At 44.8% G+C, this 23487-nt stretch overlaps 1 protein-coding gene across 5 annotated transcripts in view; it reads right to left on the reverse strand.

Moving 5' to 3' along the window:
* GPAT4 (glycerol-3-phosphate acyltransferase 4) overlaps positions 1 to 23487 on the reverse strand; it is a 48352-nt gene that overhangs the window by 18263 nt on the left and 6602 nt on the right. For 2 of the 5 annotated variants that reach the window (XM_053578399.1, XM_053578396.1), the window contains exons 1-2: positions 21887 to 22026; positions 5252 to 6247 (exon numbers count right to left, since the gene is read on the reverse strand). In XM_053578399.1, the coding sequence (XP_053434374.1) occupies positions 5252 to 5416 (165 nt within the window). In that variant the 5' untranslated portion in view covers positions 5417 to 6247; positions 21887 to 22026. Of the gene's footprint in view, positions 1 to 4924; positions 5053 to 5251; positions 6248 to 20560; positions 20611 to 21886; positions 22027 to 23487 lie in introns of those variants that run through there. The other 3 variants (XM_053578397.1, XM_053578398.1, XM_053578400.1) reach the window with 3 other exon arrangements.

Below are 23487 nucleotides of genomic sequence, written 5' to 3' on the forward strand. Positions count from 1 at the left end.
CTGAGACGCCATTTACTAGGCAATGTAGTATCAGATAACTTAATTGTTCCCTTTCCAGCTTCTCCCAGAGAAGAGAGAATTAAGGGCACTAACGGCACTGCGCTTAGGCAACATGAAACTGAGCCCTCGGCAGGTGAATTACAGGTGGTTTGGCAGCAATTTTTACTAGTTTTTCCTTCCATGGTACACTACAATTTAGGAACTAATCACATGAGTAAGGTCTAACAAATCTCGGCAACACAAAACCTCCCCCTCCTCTTTTCCCTCGGCCTCCACTGCATTTTCCCACAGACTAACAAGATCAAACCAGGCTATCATCCTGGGCTGTGCAAAGCCTCCCACCTTAAACAACTCTCTCTTCTCTCCCTGCCTCAGCTCTCATCTCCGGGCAGCTACTGTTCACTCTACATCTTTATTCTGGACTCCACAGAAGCGGCAATCTCACCTGCCCAAGATCAGGCCCGTCTGGCCCACACCACCAAGCCTGCACCCCTCCTCCTGAGGACCCAGGGCCCTTCCCTCCCAGCACTCCCAGTCTGGGTGCTGGGTACCACCCTCTGCCACCAGGCCCCACCATCCCTGAGGATGCTCTCGCCCACTGTCTCCTGCTCACTGCCCTGTCTTCCCACGCCCGTGTTCTCTACTGAATTGCTTCCCTTTCCTCCCTATCTGTGAAGACTTGCTGCCTGGCTCATCATCTCACTTTCTAGTTCAAAGACTTCCCAATGCCTAAACCAAGTTTCAGTATGGTAACCTCCCTCCTTCCCTCCAAGAACCCAATGTTTTTAATCTACCTACTTACGTGCCATCTCCACACAAGACTCGACTTTTTCATCTTTATCAACTAGGTTTCTAGAATGCTCTATTGCCCTTTCTAGGATCCAGTTCAAATGCCATCATCTCATATAAAACGCCATCTACCCAGTCCCTGCGCTCAGAACTGGCCTTGGCCCGTGTACTCACTGGCATCACACTCCAGGTTAGCTGTGCACACATACGCCTGTCTTTCCACTAGACCACTAGCACCTTGAAAGGCAGGAGCAGGAGTGACCCAGATTTGAGTTCCAGCACAACGTCACAGAGCTCCTTACACCTGCTAGGCAGTCAGTGAGGCTGAGTTCAAGTCATCAACTCCTAGTATTTCTCAAGTTCTTATCAAAAAATAGATTTGGGGTGGCGCCAGTGGCTCAAAGGAATAGGGCGCCGGCCCCATACACTGGAGGTGGTGGGTTCAAACCCAGACCCAGCCAAAAACTGCAAAAAATAAAAAATAATAAATAGATTGGCCTGGCATCTATAGCTCAGTAGGTAAGGCCCCTGCCACATATACTGAGGCTGGTGGGCTCGAACCCAGCCCGGGCCTGCTAAACAACAGTGACAACTGCAACAAAAAAATACCCGGGTGTGTGGCGGTGGGTGCCTGTAGTCCCAGCTACGTGGGAGGCTGAGGCAAGAGAATTGCTTAAGCCCAAGAGTTTGAGGTTGCTGTGAGCTGTGATGCTACTGCACTCTACAGGGGGTGACATACATGGGGGGGGGCGAGGACTTACACGACTACCATCACCTCTCTCACAGCACCCACGTGAGGCAAGTGTTAACCAGGCCCACTCTCTACATGAAGAAACACACTGGAAAGTTTGATGACCTGTTTCTGAACTGGAGGGGAAACCCTGGTACTCAGGGCTGCCTGATCCCAAACTGATATCCATCCCACAACAACCTCACTAGTTTCTTCGACTCTACACCACAACTCTGCTTTGGACTTCAACACTGGTCAGACTACAACTGTCCCAGCTACTCTAAAGTGACCTGATCAATTCCTTTCATGTCGTTTATCATCAACTTTCTCCTTGACATCCGGGCTGCCTCCTCTCTCCCTTTCCAAATCATTGTCTACTCGGCTGAGAACCCATTCCTAGGGATTCTACTCCGCACACCATCAGCACGGGGTAGAGGGTTCCTCTGAAGCACAAAGACTGAGAAAGCAGACTAGAACTCTGTAACACCTGCTGCTCTCTGTACACAAAGACCTTCAGTGACTAAGCCCTGGCAGGACCTGTACTGAGTGAAGTCTTCCAGGAACAGGAACAGAAAAGCCACTGACCCACCTGCATCCTTTCCATATTCCTCTTCTTGGAAGGCCTGCAAGTATTTTCTCCTGGTTCCTATGTATGGAACTAATCATGGAAAACTGTTAAGCCACAGCCTACTTAGGTCTGCTAAATGCACAGGCACACGCGGTCTCAGTGATCTTGACAAAGACTATGTAGTAAAATATGTGCACATAAAAATGGCTGACAAAATGCCCAAAGAAAACAGACACAAAATCATGAGTACACACTAATAATACAACCATAGAATGTGTACTAACAAAGACTGAAAGGAAATATGCAAAAACGTTAAAGGTGATTGATGTCAGCTGTGGGACACAGATGAATGTCGACAATTCTCTAGTGTTTGTCTGATTATCTACTGCTACGTAACAAATCATCCCAAAACTTTGCGGCTTAAAACACACCACCACATTTTGCTCAAGAATGCCTAGATCAGGGGGCGGCACCTGTGGCTCAAGGAGTAGGGCGCCGGTCCCATATGCCGGAGGTGGCGGGTTCAAACCCAGCCCCGGCCAAAAACCAAAAAAAAAAAAAAAAAAGAATGCCTAGATCACACAGATTTGGCATCAGATGGGTGGCTCAAAGCTGGTGGCTGGACGGCTGGCAAGGCTTGCTCACCATGTGTGGGGCACTGATGCTGGATGTGAGCAGAACACCTACACCCAGCCTGGCTTCCTCACAACCGGTGTCTGGGTTCCAGGCGCAAGCAGCCTGAGAGCGCAGCCCGCGAGACGCCACGTTGCCCCTTTATGCCAACCTCACACCTGGCGCGTCTCGCCCACCATACCTTATGTGCTAGGACAAAGCCACGGAGGCACGCCCACACACAAGACCAGGGGAGGCAGGCTCTGCCTCTGACAGCAGGTGGCAGAGTCACCTGGGGGCTTTCAAAAAATGCCCATCTCATTCAATTTCATCAGATTCTGGTGCCCTGAAATACTTATTTTTAAAATGCTTCCCCAGGTGATTAAAATGTATAGTTAGAGGAAAGAACCATAAAACTTAAGATGGTATCTGTTTTCTTCCAGCTCTAAAATCATGTATTCTCATCCCAATTTAGGAAGGGTAATGAGGCTAAAAAAAGGTCAGATGAAAGTCTCTCCGTACTAAAGACTGTTTCTGTCCTCCCCAAAATTCATATGTTGAGGCCTGACCCCCAAGGTGATGATATCTGGAAGTGAAGCCTTTGGGAGGTGGCAGGGTCACAATAGTGGAGCCCTCATGAATGGGATTAATACCCTTAGAGGAGGGCCCCAAAGAGCTCCCTTGTACCCCTGCCACCTGTGGACACGGAGAAGCCGGCTGTCTGTGACCAGGAAGTAAGCCCTCATGGACACTGCATTTGCTGGCACTTTGATCTTGATCTCCCCCACCTCCAGAACTGTGAGAAATAAACTTGGTTTTTTTTTTGTTTTTTACAGACAAGAGTCTCACTTTATCACCCTGGGTAGAGTGCCGTGGCATCACAGCTCACAGCAACCTCAAACTCCTGGGCTTAGCCAATTCTCTTGCCTCAGCCTCCCGAGTAGCTGGGACTACAGGTGCCCGCCACCACACCCGGCTATTTTTTTGTTGCTGTTTGGCCAGGGCCAGGTTCGAATCCGCCACCCTCAGTATATCAGGTCAGCGTCCTACCCACTGAGCCACAGGCACTGTCCAATAAACTTGATTTTTAGAAGCCATCCACTCCATGGTAGTTTGTTACTGCAGGCCAAACAGACTAAGATACCCTCACAGCACAGGTGTATTTATAATGTATACACACAAACACACAGACAAACATTTCAAGGTCTAAAGCCAGTCTGGCCAAATCCAGCTTGCACCTAATACTACCACAGGTAAGAGTAGCCTTCTGTTCCTACCACAGACGTGGCTGTACAACATTGTGACTACAGTAAATGCCAATTAACTGTTCACTTTAAAATGGTTAATGTTGTTGTCAATTTCACCTCAATTTCTTAAAATGTCAAAAAAATCAAATACTCGTAGGAATAAGAATACTATAAAAGATAAAACCTGAGACTTAATGACATGTGTAAAAATATTTCCCAAAGCCAATGTAACACTTCATACAGCTCACTTAATCACTCTGAAGTCATTTTCTTCATTGATAAATGTAGATACTTTCCCTGTCCACCATAGAATTATAAGGAACCAAAGGCAAATGAAAAAAAAAAAAAATTCTGAAAGCCCTAACGGACAAATGATGTATTATTTTTACTATTATGAGTGCACATCTCAAATTATACAACATCTCAATTATAGAAAAAATTCCTATAGATTTGGTATCTGCTAAAAATAGAGAGACTACAAGTAATTTACCAAATACCTGAACGGATATTAAAAGTCTTGTGGGGGCGGCGCCTGTGGCTCAGTGAGTAGGGCGCCGGCCCCATATGCCGACGGTGGCGGGTTCAAGCCCAGCCCTGGCCAAACTGCAACCAAAAAATAGCTGGGCATTGTGGCGGGCGCCTGTAGTCCCAGCTGCTCGGGAGGCTGAGGCAAGAGAATCGCATAAGCCCAAGAGTAGAGGTTGCTGTGAGCCGTGTGATACCACGGCACTCTACCCGAGGGCGGTACAGTGAGACTCTGTCTCTACAAAAAAATAAAAAAATAAAAGTCTTGTGGTAGGGGATCAACTTCCAGAAAAACATTACTTTTTACACATTTCCTTTACAATGAGACCAGTTTTGTTCAACGGTATCATTAGGTTAAGTTCAGAAATTTGTTATCTCCTTCTATCTTTAAGTAAGCAAAAAATTCAATGCCCTTTTCTGTTTATTCTTTTTGTCTGCAATGCAAGAACCTACTTAGGATAAATGCTCAGCAGCTCTGAGCCTGGGCGTCTGCTCTACAGTGGTGGGTCTAGCAATAATTCCTTGTCACTCGCTGTAATAAACAGGTGAGGGAGATGTGGTCATGCAGTAGGTCCCTTTTGTGGCATGAATCAAACACACAAGCGCCTTAGCGTAGTAAGGAAGACTGCTAACGGCTCTTTTTTACTCAAAAGGCCACTTCTCATTCTCTCAATTTTCTCCATATCCAATAAAGAAGTAACAACCGGCAGAACAATTCTTTTTGCTAGAAGCACATCTTCCTTCCTCTGTGAAGTAACCTCTCTTAACAGCACAACTCACCGCAAAGATTTTTAACAAAGTTTTCATGTAGAACTTCCGGATACCAAAGGAGACTCCAAACACAGCCGGGACTATGATGAAGACGAGGAGGAGGGTGAAGAGCACAGTCAGGGAGATGCCCAGGAGGCTGACCAGCAGGCTGTCGAAAGGCAGCAAGAGGAGCATGGTGGGCGTCCAGCAGGCCAGCGCCCTCCAGCCCGAGAACAAACAGCAGCCTTCAGATGGTCCTTTCCAACAGTGCCAGTCTGGAAAAGGAAGCAGGTCCCCGAGCGGCAACAAACTCCATTCCAAGGTTCACGTCATTCAAGAGTCTGAACAGAAGCCTTGGGAAGAGAATGACTGGAGAAAAAGACCATGAGAGGCAGCTGAAAACGCCAGGTCTCGCCAAGCAGACGAACTTGGGTGGTGAACGAGGCAGATACTCCTCAGCAGAAGCATCCAAGTCCAGGCTGTGTTCCTGTACAAGTGAGCAGCCAGGGAGGGAGGGGTCTGTGCTCTGCTATCCTGATGCGGCTTCCACAGGTTTTACTTTTTTCCTTGCCCAAGAACATTTAGCAGATAAATCTGTCTTGCAGCTCTGTCACTGCCAGAAGTACCAAGAAGAGTTCGCCTTGGTGCCAGAAAAATCCTGATAACTCCTGTTGGCTCTTCGCATAGAAGGCTTTTGAACTGAATATGTGGATATTAAATAATTATTTCACTTAAATTCCTTCGTAAGCTGAAAATCGTGTTCATTGTAGAGGGTTCGTAGCTGGCTCCATTCTCCCTTGACAGAGGCTCCTGGCTCTCGCTGCTCCCAGGACCCTGCTACCTGGAGAGCTACGGGCTTTGCCAGCAGGACAGAGATACTGGCACACAAAGTCTCATGCTGCCTGAGGTGAGTGTAATTCCAGACGCCTTTGGCATTAGTTTCCTCTGGATAATTTTCTCCCAAAGTTCCCCTTTCTCAGTGGTGACCTGGGTTCTTGGCAAAATGCTGCTTACATGCTGCCAAAGCTGGGGGTAGAAAAAGAAGCACTGTCAGTCACATAAATCAAAAGAAGAAACATCAACATGCAGGGTGAGCCCACAGGCAGGGCCAGCTTCTCACGTCAAGGTCAAAGGGATAGGGCAGAGCAGCAGGTGGCCGCCAAGGAGGTGGGAGGAAATGCTGCAGTATCAGCCCCAAGGATACACATGCACCTGCCCTCACTCAAGATTTCTGAAAGGCAAATACATGTATATGAGACACATTTCAAAAGATAAAAAGGGTATGCTACGAAAAGTAACTCTCCCTCTTAACCTGTCCCCCAGATGCCCAGAGTTCTTCACAGATCAGCCTCATTATGAACTTCTAATTCTTCCCAAGGTATTCTATGCTCATTCAAGAAACCCCAATTGCCCTTCCCACACTGCTCCAGCCCTGCCCCAGGCCAGGCAACAGTAATGGCATATAATGCACTTTGCTGTTCACCAGTTTTTTGTTTTTTCAGCTTAAGGTATCCTGGAAGGTATTCCATCAACAGGCAGGACCCGGCCCCTCCCTTGCAGGTGCACAGTTTTCAACTGTAAGAATGCAAAGAAGGCACCGTAATGTAATCCATCTCTGAAGGCTAGACACAGATAGTCCCACTTTTTTGTTGTCATAAATAATGTGATGAGAGGTGAATGCATGATTTAGTACAAATGACAAATATATTTTCAGGACAAATTCCTAGAAATGGAATTGCAGGGGGAAAGAAAATGCACATTTTTAATTTTGCAAGATACTGTCACACTTTCTACAAATCCTTCAGCCTATCTCCCCGTACTGGCCACTCATTGTTAAATTCTACTATTTCAAGTATCTCACAAAAGTATTTCAATTTTCTATCACTTCTTCCAAATTATAAGTAACCTATGCAAATTCTGAACTGGGAGCAGCCTCTCAAGTCTCACTGGAAACGGTCCGGTTTCGCCTTCTGGCTTTTCCGACACATTTAGAAGTTCAAGATATAGTACAAGTAACATACAGCCTTCACCTTAAATTTTATCCAATGCTTTAGAAAACTAAAGGCCCTTCACATGTTACCTCATGTGGTTACCCCACAACGTGTGTGATTTCTACTTTACAAATCAGGAAGCTAAGGGAGGGAGGAACAGACCCAGTTCCTCTGCGCAGCCTGTTACTTTTAGACAGACCCAGTAATTAAACATGGACACGGTGTTCAGCCAGCTGTTTCGGGTCCCCCACTTCTTCCATTTTCTTCCACTTTCACATTTTCACTGCTATCGCTAACGTTTATGGAATGCTTACAACATGATGAGCATCGAGCCAGTAAGCATTCACACAGTCCTCACCAATGCTCACAACTCCAAGGAAGAGTTGTTATTACCAGCACCATTCCCAGGTGAGGCTGCTGAGGGAAAGAAGATTAAGTTTCCCTGGCCACACAACTAGTGAGTGGCCGAGCAGGCGGACCAGCACGTGTGCCTGCGAGCCCCTGCTCTCCCTGCTCTCCAACTGTCCCGTCTCCCAAACCGCATACCTCGAAATCAAGTACCTTCCTTCACGCCAGCCTGCTCTACAGAACAACTTGCGATTAGAGAAAAACCACAGGGGTTTGGATTCAAGCACCAGAATATGATGTTCTTCTCAGAATCCAAGGTACGGACCTGCTCTTTCAATTTTATAAACCAGCTAAACTGCACAGGCAGCTTTCTCACTACGTTCCAGAAGAGGTCCTGGCATCTGAATCACCACATGCCTCACACCCATATAGGGCGACCCCCGTTCCATTCTTCTGCCTCCCTGCTTCCCTTAGCCAGTGTTCCCATGGGGAAAAGGCAGCAAGCGCCCTCCATCCCACTGGCCAAGGTTACCCTGAGCTCCGCAGACCCAAGGTGACCATCCTAAGGGTCACTTTGACGGCCATGCCAGATCACACTGCTTTGGATCACAACTAACCAAGAATTTGCAAGGTTATTCTGGGTTCATGTCTCCAAAACATAAGTGTAAACACATGTAGCAATAAACTAATTTCTTCACCTAGTTCAGGGGTTGATAAAACCCAGCCCACAGGCCAAATCTGACAACAACCCATTTTTTTAAATAACGCTCATCAGCTAGGGATGACTTTTAAATCTTTAAAGAGATGTTTAAGACACGAAAGAATATGTGACAGAGACCACAGCCCGCAAGGCCTACACGTCATTCGACCCCTCACACAGTATGCCACTATGACCCAGCTGCTCGCTCTCCTCGGAGACAGTGACCTCTTCCCTGCTGTCCCAACTCACCCCCTGGGCTCCTGTCCCCAGTGCCAGCCTCCAGAACAGAGAACAGTAAACTGGCCAAGCTAGTTATGTAGCCAATACTACACGATCCTCACACAAATTCTTAGAAGCAGAGCAAACCGCAGTTATCAAGTAAGTTTTCAAACTTCTCTGGATCAGTAGAAAAATGATTAAAGCCCCAAGTCCCTGTGTCTTTAGGCCCCTGAACCCAGACTTTGATGTCTGAAATCAGAAAATCTCTCACATCAGAACTCAAACCACAATTTTTAGATAACGGCTCATTAGAGAAGGTATCATTTTGCCTCAAGTGAACACAATATGACCCCTTAAGAGTGCAACTGGGGGAGCCACTAACTCAGAGCAGTATTTGCCCATTACCTTGATTTCAGCCAAGCTCACTGAGAACCATTTGGACCAAAGTTCCTGCAATAGCCCAAATGTTCCTGAGAAAAATATAAAACCAAGGCTGAGCCTTTTAGGAAGGAAGATGGCTTTGTCTCAGGAAGCAACAGAGCCTCCGCTAAGCTCACTGAAGTCTGCAGTCCACTGAATGGCAGGTCTGGACCACGGGCCCCAGTGGCCTCCGTTCTAGTGACTAGTTCATTCATTCAACAAATACTGACTGGGCACGCCATCTGTGCCAAGCTCCACACAGGTGTTAGACACTGGGTGGACAGACACACCTAGAGACACTCATGCAGGAAATAAGCACACGGTCAAAATGTCAAACTTTGATGACCGTTAAAAGTGAAAGAACAGACTCCTAGGAAAGAGAGAGTGTAATCCAAATCAGGGTACCTACACCAATTCTGACCCCATCACAGGGTATTTGGCAAAGACAACATGACTCCTAATTTACAGAATCCTACTTTTTAGCTAGCTCTCTGGGGTTCCCCCTAACAGGAAAACAGGACTGCTGGACTAGGTACCAACTCAAAAGGTAAAAGAAGGGCCATTTTATCAAAAATGTGTGCTAAGTCACAAAGGGATGCACACACTCCCAGAGCACAGCATACACACACCTGCCAGGTACTAGATCTCAATAAATGATACATGTTATCACTTTACTGCAGAGAGGAAAGCATTACCAAGTAGGCAGAAAATCCATAAGCCACAAAACACTACCTGCCTAGCAAGCAGATAAGTGCTCATTTAAAAGGTCAGCTGGAAAAGAGAGACATTCAAATTAAAACTACAGTGACATGGCAAAAATTTTTAGATAAACCACTTAGCTGGTAAGAATGAGGAAATATCCTCAGATACTACTGGTTGGCCTGTAAAATAGTACAACCTCTATGCAGAGCAATTTAGCAACTCCCATCAACATTTTTTTTTTTTTTGTAGAGACAGAGTTTCACTTTATGACCCTGGGTAGAATGCCGTGGCCTCACACAGCTCACAGCAACCTCCAACTCCTGGGCTTAAGCAATTCTCTTGCCTCAGCCTCCCGAGTAGCTGGGACTACAGGAGCCCTCCATAACGTCCCATCAACATTTTAAACGCTTATCACCTTAGACTCAGCAATTTCACTTCTGGAAATTTATCCTAAGGATGAATTAAATTAGAGTGGTTATCAACCAAGGCAATGTTCACAGCCCCGGGGGACATGAGACACTGTCTGCAGATATTTTGGTTGCTGCGTCTCACGATGGAGTGCTACTGGCATCCAGGACATGGAGGGCAGGGAGGACGTCACACACCCTGTAATGTGCAGAATGGCCTCCACAGCTGTGCAAAGTGCTAAGATATGCCGTGTTATTGACGAAGCATTTTGTAAGATCAAAGGAAACATCAATACTCACTAAGAGGATCTAATGTTTAAAAAAAGAGACATCAACATATACATTGTTGAGAAACAATGTTCCAGTCAGATGCAGAGTAATGTCCACAATAAATACCGATGGGAAGGAAGAACAGGAAAATTATACACACTTATGTGCATCTTTGAAGAATCTCCCTCTGCAGAGACACACAGACACTGGCTATAGTAGCTCAGAGTGGAAGGGGATATCACTACTTATCCTTTTGGTATTTTTAAACTGCATTTACTGTTCTAAATAGCTAACTATCTCATGGTAAAAAACCAAAAGAAACACCAAGTTTCAATCCTGGCTTCGTCACTGAACTAGTAATGTGAATGTGACTTTGGGTAAATTACTTAGATTTCTTTAAACTTCTCTTCAATAATATGTATCAAAAAGATGAGATAATAAGCAGAAAGCTGTTTTCACAGTGGCAAAAACATGGTAAACACTCAAAATATATGAACTATTATTACAAGGGTCCTCAAACTACGGCCCGCGGGCCACATGAGGCGGTGTGATTGTATTTGTTCCCGTTTTGTTTTTTTACTTCAAAATAAGGTATGTGCAGTGTGCACAGGAATTTGTTCACAGTTTTTTTTTTTTTTTTTTTTTTTGAATAGTCCGGCCCTCCAGGTCTGAGGGACAGTGAACCGGCCCCTGTTTAAAGTTTGAGGACCCCTGCACTAGAGGAAGGAGAGCGGCATTTGAAGGTTTTCAGAAAGCAATGACACTGCACTACTGGGAAATCTATTTTCAACCACTACTCTTGACTAAAGGTGTTCACGATTCCCTAAAATGGCTGGAGCTTGCCAACCCCACCAGAAAGCCTATGTGGCACAGGGGAGCAAACACAGCCACAGCTAGTTTCTGCAGAACACAGTGGGGAAAGATCAGGACATCAACACCTAGATGCTCACAGATGGCACCCGATGCAAATTTATCAATATTGGCAAAGAGTGAGACTCTGTCTCAGTGATCCTGAATCAGGACGGGAGACAGCCACACGACATGCAGGGATGTGAGTGGTACAGGCCCTTGGAGCCATTGCCTGGCCAGTGCAGGCCCACTGACTGTCCACCCAGGATGCAGAAGTGGATCACTGGGGCCTCAGTCCAGATGAAACAAATCAGAATCTCTGCAGGTATGACTTGGGTTTGTTTTTAAGGGACTTGAGTGATTCTAATGTGTAGCCAGAGTTGAGAACTACTGGGTCAGGAGTTCTCACCGGTTATCTGAGAAAGGACAACTTTCCATGTGAGAAAACCACCAACTATCTTGATCACAACTTACCCATAAGTAAGTAAAATGGGAATGTAGACAAAGGTGAAGTCCATTCCTGAGAGCTGGTGAGAAGATCTAAAGTGCATCGCAGGCCGTGAGACCCGTGAAGACAAGCAGAGAAGGCTGGCTGCCACCTAGAAAAGGCAGGTCTGCTCTGGAAACAGTGAGGCAAGAGGATCGGTATTATGGTTGGCAGATGTGGGTGCAAACTATAGCTGCTCACTAATAGTCAAACCCTTCCTGTAAGAGAGTGCAGCTGGGAGCTGGGTTGGACACAGAGTTGCCAGCTGACTTAGCAATGCCACTCCTGGGTATATCCCTGAGAGATATAACAACTGTCTACACACACACACACACACACACACACACACACACACACACACACACACACACACAAAAAAAAAAAAAAAAACCTGCACACAAATGCAGATAGCAGCACTATTCAGAACAGCCAGAAGATGGAACCAACTAAAATGTCCATGAACTGATGAACAGACAAATAAATTGTGTGTGTATTCACACAATGGAATATTTGGCCATAAAAAGCAATGTACTACTTATAGATACTACAACATGAATGAACCTTCAAAACATCATACTAAGAGAAAGAAACTATCACAAAAGACCACATATTGCACTACTCCATTTATATGAAACAGGTAAAGACGGAAAATAAGTAGATTAGTGGGTGCTCAGGGCCAAGGAGAAAGGGGGAGATAAGGGGCCACAGCTGAGTTTTCATCCTGAGGTGATAAAAAAAGACCTAAAGTTGACTGTTGATGGTTGCATTTATCTACGAATACAATAAAAACCAATGACTGTACATATAAACTATATAATATATAAATTGTATTTCAATAAAGCTATTTTTAAAAGAATCTAAGATCGAGTTGTTCATAAAGAACAGGCTGTTTAGAAAGATGCACCTCTGCCTGGATTCTGTAGACTGGCAGATACATTCTGGTAAGTAAAGTATATGTCTTCCTAAAATAAGATTCTGTCTGTGTCTTTCCCCACATTTGCAGAGTGCTAAGGAAGCAGTAAAGCACGAAGGTTGAGCATACAAGGGACAGACAAGCTGCATGCAGAACCAGCCTCCATTACTTTCCAGCTGCAAGTCTTCAGGAAACAACTTTCCCTGCTACCCTGTAAAGTGGACACCGCGTACCACCTGGGTACTGCTGTGAGGACTGAGCGTGGAGATGCTCACGGAGCTGTCAGCACAGGGCTTGGCACCGCCTGCTCCGTGAACAGAAGCTGCGCCTATTCATCATCACTATAAACCTGGAGGCAACGATAATAAAATGACGACAAACCACAACTTTATTAGTTGATTGCTGAGAATTCTAGCACAACCTCTTTATTTTATGACTCAAATAATTGAGCCTTGGAAGGGCTAAACGACAGGCACAAGTTACAGAACTGGCTCTGAGTCAGAACTAAAACTCAGCTCTGACCCAGAGTGCAGTGGTCTAACTCCCCAGGCTGACTCCTACCTGCTTTGGGATGAGTTGTAAGAAAAGCCATCCTCGTTTATTGTCAGGACACAGACCCACCAAAGCTCAATTCTGTTGTGATAGTAAATGAACACACAGGACAAAGGAAATGAGTGGAGGTAAAGCCAAGGCCATCAGAAATGGTGGAATATAAGAAATCTGCTTGAGGGCCGGGCACAGTGGTTCGTGCCTATAATCCCAGCACTCTGGCAGGTCGAGGCAGGTGGATGGCCTGAGCTCAGGAGTTCGAGACCAGCTTGAGCAAGAGCGAGACCCCATCTCTACTAAAACAGAAAAATTAGCTGAGTGTTGTGGCGGATGCCCGTAGTTCCAGCTGCTCAGGAGGCTGAGGCAAGAGGATCTCATGAGAGTTTACGGTTGCTGTGAGCTATGACATCATAGCACTCTACCCAGAGTGACAATGAAACTGTCTGGAAAAGAAAAAAAAAAGAAATTTGCTTGAATAGGATATGGCTGCTTAGTAAAAAGGAAGTGTTTCCAAGGATACACAGCAGCTCTCAGAGTTACTACAGTGAAGCGAACCTGAAAAGCTGGAAGGAAAAAAATAAAGAAAGAAAGAAAAGGATACACAAAGCTGACATCAATCCTGGATAAAATAAACCAAGACAAAGCCAGGAGACAATAAACAGGCCAAAGGCTGACCCAACTCATCACTCGGAAGACAGCAGAACACAGTCAATTTCAGGGCACTGGTCATAATTATCTAAGGTCATTCTGACCTCAAGAACTTTCCCCTTACCTAGAAAAGCCTACCTTAAATTAAAACTGGATAAGTAACACATACCAAGTTCACCCCAAAGCAACAGCAGCCTCTTGAATCTGACAAAAACATAAAAACAAAAAAGGGCCAGTCACAGTGGCTCACACCTGTCATCTGGGAGGGCAAGGCAGGAGGATCGCTCTAACTCAGGAGTTTGAGACCAGTCTGAGCAAGAGCAAGAGCAAGACCCTGTCACTGTTAAAAAATTGAAAAATAAGCCTGGTGTTGTGGTGGTGCTTGATTGTAGTCCCAGTTACTCAGGAGCCTGAGGCAGGAGGATCATTTGAGCCCAACAGTTTAAGCATGCAGTGAGCTAAGACTGTGCACTGTACTCTAACCTGACAGAGATTTTGCCTCAAAAAAAAAAAAAAAAAAAAAGAATTTTGATATGGAAAATTCAATCTGCTGGGCTTTAAAAACCAAGATAATTCATTACTCAATCTGAATACTGCTTTGACAGCTCAATTTCAACACTGGTGTTTTTACATTTCAGTATTTGGTATGTAAGGAGAAGAAAATTCCTGACCTTATTCTTTTCTAAAAATTCTTTTTGTCTGGTCTAATTCACTCAGCATTGTTATTCTGAAAAACATCCATGTTGCTGCACGTGTCAACAGTTTGTTCCTTTTCCTTTATTTATTTTTGAAGTAGGGTCTCAGTCTGTTCCCTGGCTGGAGTATAGTGTGGCGATTAGACCTCGCTGCAGCCTCAAACTCCTGGGCTCAAGTGATCCTCCTGCCTCAACTTCCCAAACTGCTGGGATTACAGGCATGAGCTACCAAACGCAGCCCAGTTTGGGTTTTGTTGTTGTTGTTTTTGAGACAGAGTCTCACTATGCTGCCCTTGTAGAGTGCTATGATGTCATAGCTCACAACAACCTCAAACTCCTGGGTTCAAGTGATTCTCTGGTCTCAGCCTCCTGAGTAGCTGGGACTATGAGCACCCACCACAATGCCTGGCTATTTTTAGGGGTCTCGCTCTTGCTCAGGCTGGTCTTGAACTCCTGAGCTCAAGCAATCCACCTGCCTTGGCCTCCCAAAGCCCTGGGATTATAGGCATGAGCCACCACCTCTGCCAAGTTTGTTTCTTTTTATTGCTGGGCAGTATTCCATTACATAGATATACCACAATTTTTTTTTAATTGATTTTTTCTTTTTTTTTTATTGTTGGGGATTCATTGAGGGTACAATAAGCCAGGTTACACTGATTGCAATCACAATTTGTTTATTCACCTCTGAAAACCAAAAAGAGATGACACTGATTCTATAAACAAGCTAACAGTTTAATGTGCATTTCCCTAACAACTAATGGCAGGGAGCCCCTTTCCATGTGCTTATTTGCCATCCATATATCTTCTTTGGCAAAGTGTTCAAACCTTGTTCCCATTTTTTATCAGGTTATTTTATAACTAAGCTTGTTACTGGCCATTTTTAAGAAGCCGAGCTGGTTTTCAGACATTCAGATTGTTCCAGTTTGGGACCCTGACAGATGAAGCTGCTCCCTGTCAAGTCTTTGTCTGTGGACACACTTCATTTCTCCTGGGTAAATGCCTAAGAGTGGAATGACAGATTCTAATGTAGACATGGCTTTATTATGAAACTAAACTGGTTGTACCATTTTGAATTCCCACCAGAAGCATGGGAAAGTCCATTTGTTGTTTATCCTCCCAGTCTTCTTAATCTTAGACATACCAATTGATTTTAATTGGTAAAATTAAATACAATAAATAGGCCAAAGAGTGACCTTTGTTAAAGGTCTCTGTTAAAGTGTTCAAATCTTCTCCCCATTTTTTATCAGGGTATTTTATAATTGTTACTGGCCATTTTTAAGAAGTTGAGCTGGTTTTGCACAGTGACTAAACGGTCTTATTTAAAATAAGCATTACTATAGAACTGTACACTTAAAAATGGTTAAGATGGTTTACAAAAAGAGATGACATTGATTCTTTAAACAAAAAATAAAGCATTTCATCACAAAGGCATACAATTTATGACATCAGATTTCTTTGCCCAACTCTACACAAAACTCAAAATAATCCTAATTGTGCAATGAAAATCACTAATCGTGAAAGAAAAAAAACAATGGTCACAACCACAAACTCTAACCTTAGAACTGAATATTACTAAGCAAAATAAAATGTTCCTTCATTTTTATGTTCCACTAACAGTGATTCTGTACAGTTTCAACAGAGAAGCCACCAACCGCATGTGACCTGGAGCACTTGAAATGTGCTGTCAATGTTAAATACATGCTGGGCTTCAAAGACTGAGTATGGAAAAATGCCTGGGGAAGATCTCATTAACAATTTTTATGTTGACCACATACTGAAGTGACAGTCTGGATAAAGTAGGTTAAATAACATGTATTACTGAAGTTATTTTTACCTGTTTGTTTTTACTTTAACATTTTTTAAAATAATTTAAAGTAATTGACTCTTATAGGAGAGCAGAATGAGAGTTACCAGAGGATGGGCTGGATGAGGAGAGGTCGGCTAAAGGGCACAAAAATAGCAGAAGGAATGACTGCTAGTGATTCCCAGAACAGTAGGGTGACTGGAGTTAACTGTGATTTATATTTCAAAATACACCGGTTCCCAACACAAATGGGTGATGGATACCCTAATTACTCTGATTTTATCATTACATGTTGTATGAAAATCTCATAAAATACATGTATCCCATGAATATGTATAATTATCTGTCAAGTTAAAAAACAAAAAATTACACGATAAAAAATATTGCCATGTATTTATGGGGTACAATGTGATGTTTTGATACACACACACACACACACACTGTGGAATGATTAAAACAAGCTGATGGAATGTATCACTTTAAGCAATATTAATAAAATTTTAAATTACATACATGGTTTGTATATATATATATATATTTTTTTTTTTTTGAGACAGTCTCAAGCTGTCGCCCTGGGTAGAGTGCTGTGACATCATAGCTCACAGCAACTTCCAACTCTTGGGTTTAAGCGATTCTCTTGCCTCAGCCTCCCAAGTAGCTGGGACTACAGTTGCCCGCCACAATGCCCAGCTATTTTTTGGTTGTAGTTGTTATCATTGTTTGGCGGGTCTGGGCTGAATTTAAACCCGCCAGCTCCAATGTATGTGGCTGGCGCCTTAGCTGCTTAAGCTATAGGCACTGAGCCCGTGGTTTGTACTTTTTACATGTGTGTGTTACTGATTGATTGACTGACTGCAAAGATGCAGTCTTGCTCTGTCGCCCAGGCTAGAGTGCAGTGGCATAATCATAGCTCACTGCAATCTCAAACTCCTGGGCTCAAGCAATCCTCCTGCTTCAGCCTTCCTAGTAGCTGGGACTATAGGCACTGCCACCACACCTTTTTTTTTTTTTTTAGAGACAGGGGCCATGCTGTGTTGGCCAGGCTGATTTTGAATTTCTGGCCTCAAGGGATCCACCTGCAGGCAGGAGCCACCTCATCCAGTCTTATGTTTTTATCAGCACTGATAAAAAAATAAAGAGAACTCTGAAAATAATACATTACATATCACTAAGTGACAAGAAAAAATATGTATATATATTATTTTTCCTACCCTATTTCTCTGAGGTGTTAAGAAATACAGCAGAAAGGGCTTAGAACTGGAATCAGGATTCATCTGAAGTTCTAGGCACAACTCTGTCACTATCTAGTCTGAATGACCTTGATTAAGTCATTCAGCTTCCCGGGGTTTAAGTTTCCTAATGATTTCTTTAATTTTAAAAAGTCAATAAAGACGTATTAAGCTCCTATGTTTTACCAAGTATTTTTTTTATTGCTGCAGCTCAACGCACTAACAACTAGTAAACAAGACAAAATAAAGAGTCCCTGAAAAGGAGACGTGCCCCATGGGGCACGTGCGAGCGTCTGCACCTGTTACGTGGTAAAGAGTGCCTTAAAGAGTCAGGGAAGGCCCCCTGCACTCAAAACATGCCTTCTAACTCCAAATTCTATTCTCTTAAATAGCATCAATCATACTATAGTACGCACAATACCGTGGCTTAATGACACCTGGCATGGGTGATATTCTGTCAAATTCTCCCCAGGAGCACAATGGCACAGTAAGAAGTAAATGACACCCCGTATAGCTAAGGCAGTTCTTAGTAATAAAAATAAAGCTGGGGGCATCAGCATACCAGACTTTAGTCTGTACTACAAAGCCATAGTGGTCAAGACAGCATCGTACTGGCACAAAAACAGAGACATATACACTTGGAATAGAACTGAAAACCAAGAAATGAAACTAACATCTTACAACCACCTAATCTTCAATAAACCAAACAAGAACATACCTTGGGGAAAAGACTCCCTATTCAATAAATGGTGTTGGGAGAACTGGATGTCTGCATGTAAAAGACTGAAACTGGACCCACACCTTTCCCCACTCACAAAAATTGATTCAAGATGGATAAAGGACTTAAATTTAAGGCATGAAACAATAAAAACCCTCCAAGAAAGCATAGGAAAAACACTGGAAGATATTGGCCTGGGGAAAGACTTCATGAAGAAGACTGCCATGGCAATTGCAACAACAACAAAAATAAACAAATGGGACTTCATTAAACTGAAAAGCTTCTGTACAGCTAAGGAGACAATAACCAAAGCAAAGAGACAACTTACACAATGGGAAAGGATATTTGCATATTTTCAATCAGACAAAAGCTTGATAACTAGGATCTATAGAGAACTCAAATTAATCCACATGAAAAAAGCCAACAATCCCATATATCAATGGGCAAGAGACGTGAATAAAACTTTCTCTAAAGACAACAGACGAATGGCTAACAAACACATGAAAAAATGTTCATCATCTCTATATATTAGAGAAATGCAAATCAAAACAACCCTGAGATATCATCTAACCCCAGTGAGAATGGCCCACATCACAAAATCTCAAAACTGCAGATGCTGGCATGGATGTGGAGAGAAGGGAACACTTTTACACTGCTGGTGGGACTGCAAACTAGTACAACCTTTCTGGAAGGAAGTATGGAGAAACCTCAAAGCACTCAAGCTAGACCTCCCATTTGATCCTGCAATCCCATTACTGGGCATCTACCCAGAAGGAAAAAAATCCTTTTATCATAAGGACACTTGTACTAGACTGTTTATTGCAGCTCAATTTACAATCGCCAAAATGTGGAAACAGTCTAAATGCCCACCAACCCAGGAATGGATTAACAAGCTGTGGTATATGTATACCATGGAATACTATTCAGCCATTAAAAAAATGGAAACTTTACATCCTTCGTATTAACCTGGATGGAAGTGGAAGACATTATTCTCAGTAAAGCATCACAAGAATGGAGAAACATGAATCCTATGCACTCAATTTTGATATGAGGACAATTAATGACAATTAAGGTTATGGGGGGGGGAGCAGAAAGAGGGACGGAGGGAGGGGGTGGGGCCTTGGTGTGTGTCACACTTTCTGGGGGCAAGACATGATTGCAAGAGGGACTTTACCTAACAATTGCAATCAGTGTAACCTGGCTTATTGTACCCTCAATGAATCCCCAACAATAAAAAAAAAAAAAAAAAAACTTTTCCTAGGAAAAAAAAAAAAGAAGTAAATGACATGCCCCGATGGGGTTCTGTTTTATTTGAAGCAGCAACTCTGCAGTACAGTTCAACTTTAACTGGGGCCCAGATATAATCTCCAGAAAGCACAAGTTTTTTTTTTTTTTTTAATAAAAGGTAACTTCTTTAGGGACATGTGCACATGAGAAAAGTGGCTTATTCTTTAGCAGAAACCACTTAGCAAGTTAGGGAAGAATTCTGAGAGACTAGCCACAGCACTCCTCCTGCCAGCAAACATAAACACAGAACACACGTCATCTACTTCTCTTCCTCCTCCCCTCTTTAGGGGTAGTGATTTACCATGACACCCAGATGCTATTACTTCATTAGTACTTTCATAAACTGGCTGTGTGTGACAACTCCGGCATTTAGATCACAAACTCACAGAAGAAAAATCCATCCTGAAAGTAAATTCACAATTACGGCAATCATATAAACGATCTGAACTTCTATGCAAACTCAAACAACTCCACATCAAGGACTTGCTTATTCACAGCAGCAGAATATCACCGTTTTAAGGGTTAAAAAAAAAAATTGAGGGACAAGAAGTATTGAATTTACCTGTCTCAAGATAAGGAAACTTAATAGCATAAAGTTTGCTAGGAAATGAACACCAGTTTTGTAAAAAGCCTAACCTATGGTCCAAGCAGCCCAGATTCTTATCTGTTAATGGCAGGAAAGGATTTATGTTGTTTTCTCAGAACAAAAAGTGTAAAACAGCAGGAGTCCACTCCAAATCTTTCTAGTGTCCCTTAGTAACCCTTGGTTAAACAGCCATGACTATCATCTACCAGTAAATCTTTATTAGCTTGTCCTTACTCTCAGTCTGATACTCCATTTCTAAGGTCAGAATTTTCCCATGTCCCCTAAAAACTATGATTAGAACTTCTCATTTGTCCCAAATTTATTTTAAGAACTAATTTAAAGCATGTCCCCCAGTATTGTTATTCTGGAATTGGGTGAAATGTTTAGCCATTACCATCCTTCTACACATCTCTCTTTCCTGAGGAACAGCTTAAAGGCAAGCAGATGGTACAGGGGGCAGAAGCCTGGATGCAGAGTTGGGAGATGTTTCTCGCTTTAGTCCAGCTTTTCATCCTACCTGAACATGGGAATTTGGAAAAGCCACTGAACTTCCCTAGATCTTGAGGGCTAAAAAAAAAAGAGAAAGAGAGAGAGCGAAAGAAAGAGAAAGAGAGAGAGAGAGAGAAGAAAGAAAGAGAGAAAAGGTTGGGCAAGATACTCTGGAAGTTCCCATCCAGATCTGCAATCTGCTTTAATCTTTTCTCAGGCAGCTTGATCATTTTAGACAAACTTTTCTATTTTTTTTTTTCTTCAACTGTATTATGTGTTCCTTAGTTGAAGTAACTTACAGATTAGACTATCATTCCATTAAGACTACACTATGGCTTTGTATGATACTAAGATTTTTATCTCAAATAGGAAGCTACTTCTGACAAATGAAGACTCATCTCACATCAAGGAGATCTCTCCCCTCATGCACACAGCAGGGGAAATGGATGGCGGTGTGGATGGGACACCAGCCTATGGGCACCTGCTGGTTCACTGTTTTATCTACCTCCCTATTAAGTCTCAAATTCTCCAAAATACAAAGTCACAAAAACTGGAAGATATGACTTCCTAACAGAGGAAAGTATACCCGACTAGCAACAGGACTTTTGTCTAAGTTGTCTCTTGGCGTAAGTATAATCACACTCTCACATCCTTTCCCTTACGTTAAGAAGAATCTACAAAACACGAAACTAAAGCAGAGGTTCTTAAAGCGCAGCCAAAATGAAGGAGATGAACCAGAACCACAATTTTCAAACGACTCAAGGTTATCAAGGGGAAGCTCCGTGGCCCAGGGGCGCTGGTGCCCGGTGCAGCCTGGGACTCACTCCCACCGGGCACGCCGTGTGTCTCAAACAGGGTATTAAACTTCTGAATGGCCAAAGTTTAAGCCCAGGGTGACACCAAGAGTGAGGAAATAACCCAGACCTTCTGGTAGGAAGAGGATTTCGGGAGTTAAATCCCGAAGAAAGAAAAACGGGAACCCAGACAGGAAAAATACACACCCCGGGGAAGCCCAAGAGCGCTGGACAGGCAGCTCGGGAGCGCGCGTGCTCCTGACCCCCGGCCCCGGGAGCCCTCGCCGCCCACCTCGCCCGACCCCGGGGTCGCGGGCCCGGAGAGCCGTCCCGGGCGGGGGCGCGGGCTGGGCCGGGGGCGGGCGGGGAAGGGCGCGGACGGCTCCGCCGCGGCGAGGGGCGGCGCGTTTCGCCCGCCCGGCAGCGCGGGGCGCGGCGGCGGAGCCTCCTGGCCGGCGGGCGCCTCAGCCCGCAGGCACCCTGGGGCCGCCCGCCTCGGCCCTGCGCCCCGCTCCCCCCGGGCCCGTGGCCTTTCGGAAGGGCCCCGGCCACCTACTCACCGGCCGCGAGGCTCCGGGGCGCCGATTCCCTCCGTTGACTGGCCCTCCCGCCCCCGTCGTCGCCGCCGCCGCCGCCGCCGGCCGACGCTGCGTCAGGACGTGCGCGCGCCCGCCTTTGTCTACGCCGCCTGGACGCGCCCCGCGTCCGTGTGCGCCGTCGGGCCCGCGCCTCGCGCGCTGCCTCCCGGCTGGTGCAGACGGACCCGGCCCGGGGCCACGGGTCGCGGGGGGCGCGCCGGGTCGTCCTTTGGCGGGTGGGGAAGAAACCAGGGAGCGCACCCGGGGATTCCCGGTCTGGTAAGGGAAGAGCTTCCCAGAGCCGGGTCACACGCACGTTTTGAGAGGCCGCTGACAAGCGAAAGGAGGCTTGAGTCACTCAACCCGTTCGTCATCTTGGGGGTGCAGTTTGTATACAGCGAGGTTCCACGTGTCTTAAAGAACCCAGCTCGGGGCCTGCCTGGCACGCTCGAGAAATGTTAGCTGCATCCCTGTTCGTCATCTTCATCATCGTCATCCCCCAGGTTCATCTCGCCTTAGTAGTCAAAAGAAGAGGTGCAGGGAGTTGGGTGCAGGGAATGCACCTTCCCTTCCCTCTCAGCTGTGGCTGTCCAACGTCCACCGTAACTCGGAACTGCTCTGCTGGAGTCCAGCTAGGACCTGCTTTAGTTTGCACGTGTATTTCCCACCGTCTCTGCAGACTTCAGATGCCTGACCTAAGCTCGTCATCGTCCCTAAGATTGTTCTACGTTAAAGAAAAATAATAATTATAATTCGCCAGCCCAGCGCGATGGCTCGCGCCTGTAGTCCCACCGCTCTGGGAAGCCGAGGCGGGAGGAGCCCTCCAGCTCAGGAGTTCAAGACCAGCCTAAGCAAGAGCGAGACCCCAAAGGGGTAGGGCGCTGGCCCCATATGCCAGAGGTGGTGGGTTCAAACCCAGCCCCAGCCAAAAGCTGCAAAAAAAAAAAAAAAAAAAGAAATAGAAAAACCACCCAGGTATTGAGTCGGTCGGGAGGCTGGGGCTTGAAGCCAGGAATCTGAGGTTGCTGTGAGCAATGATTCCAGGGCACCCTAACCTGGGTGACAGCGTGAGACTCTGTCTTAAAAATAAAATCTTTCTTTATCCTGTTCTTAAAAGATGGTTTTGCCTCCAGTGCCAAGCCCTCAGCATATTCACTCCCAGCACTCTTGCGTCATTCTGTCATTCTGTGCAAAATATGTAATCTGATAGTAACATCTTTAGGGCAAAATCCACATTCTTAGACGTTAAAATCTGTCTAAGAATGACAGCCTTGCTGCAAAACACTGGACCACTTGTCCCCACTAAACGTTACCACACCCACTTAGGACTTACTACATTTTCATTAACTCATTCATTCATTCAACGAACCCTCACTGAGCTCTCATTATATGCCCAGCTTTTTTTGAGGATAGCAATTATATGAGGTTCAATAATGCATGGCCATATCTAATCTTCCACTAGATTAAATTCCATAAGAGAAGAAACCAGACATCATTTTTACATCCTCCACAGTGCTAGGAATAGGATTTTAAAGTCGCCACTGGCATCTTTCTGCTCTTTGATTTATTACAGTCTCCAGAAC

This window comes from Nycticebus coucang, chromosome 24 (assembly GCF_027406575.1).
Source record: "Nycticebus coucang isolate mNycCou1 chromosome 24, mNycCou1.pri, whole genome shotgun sequence".
NCBI classification, from domain to species: Eukaryota; Metazoa; Chordata; class Mammalia; order Primates; family Lorisidae; genus Nycticebus; species Nycticebus coucang.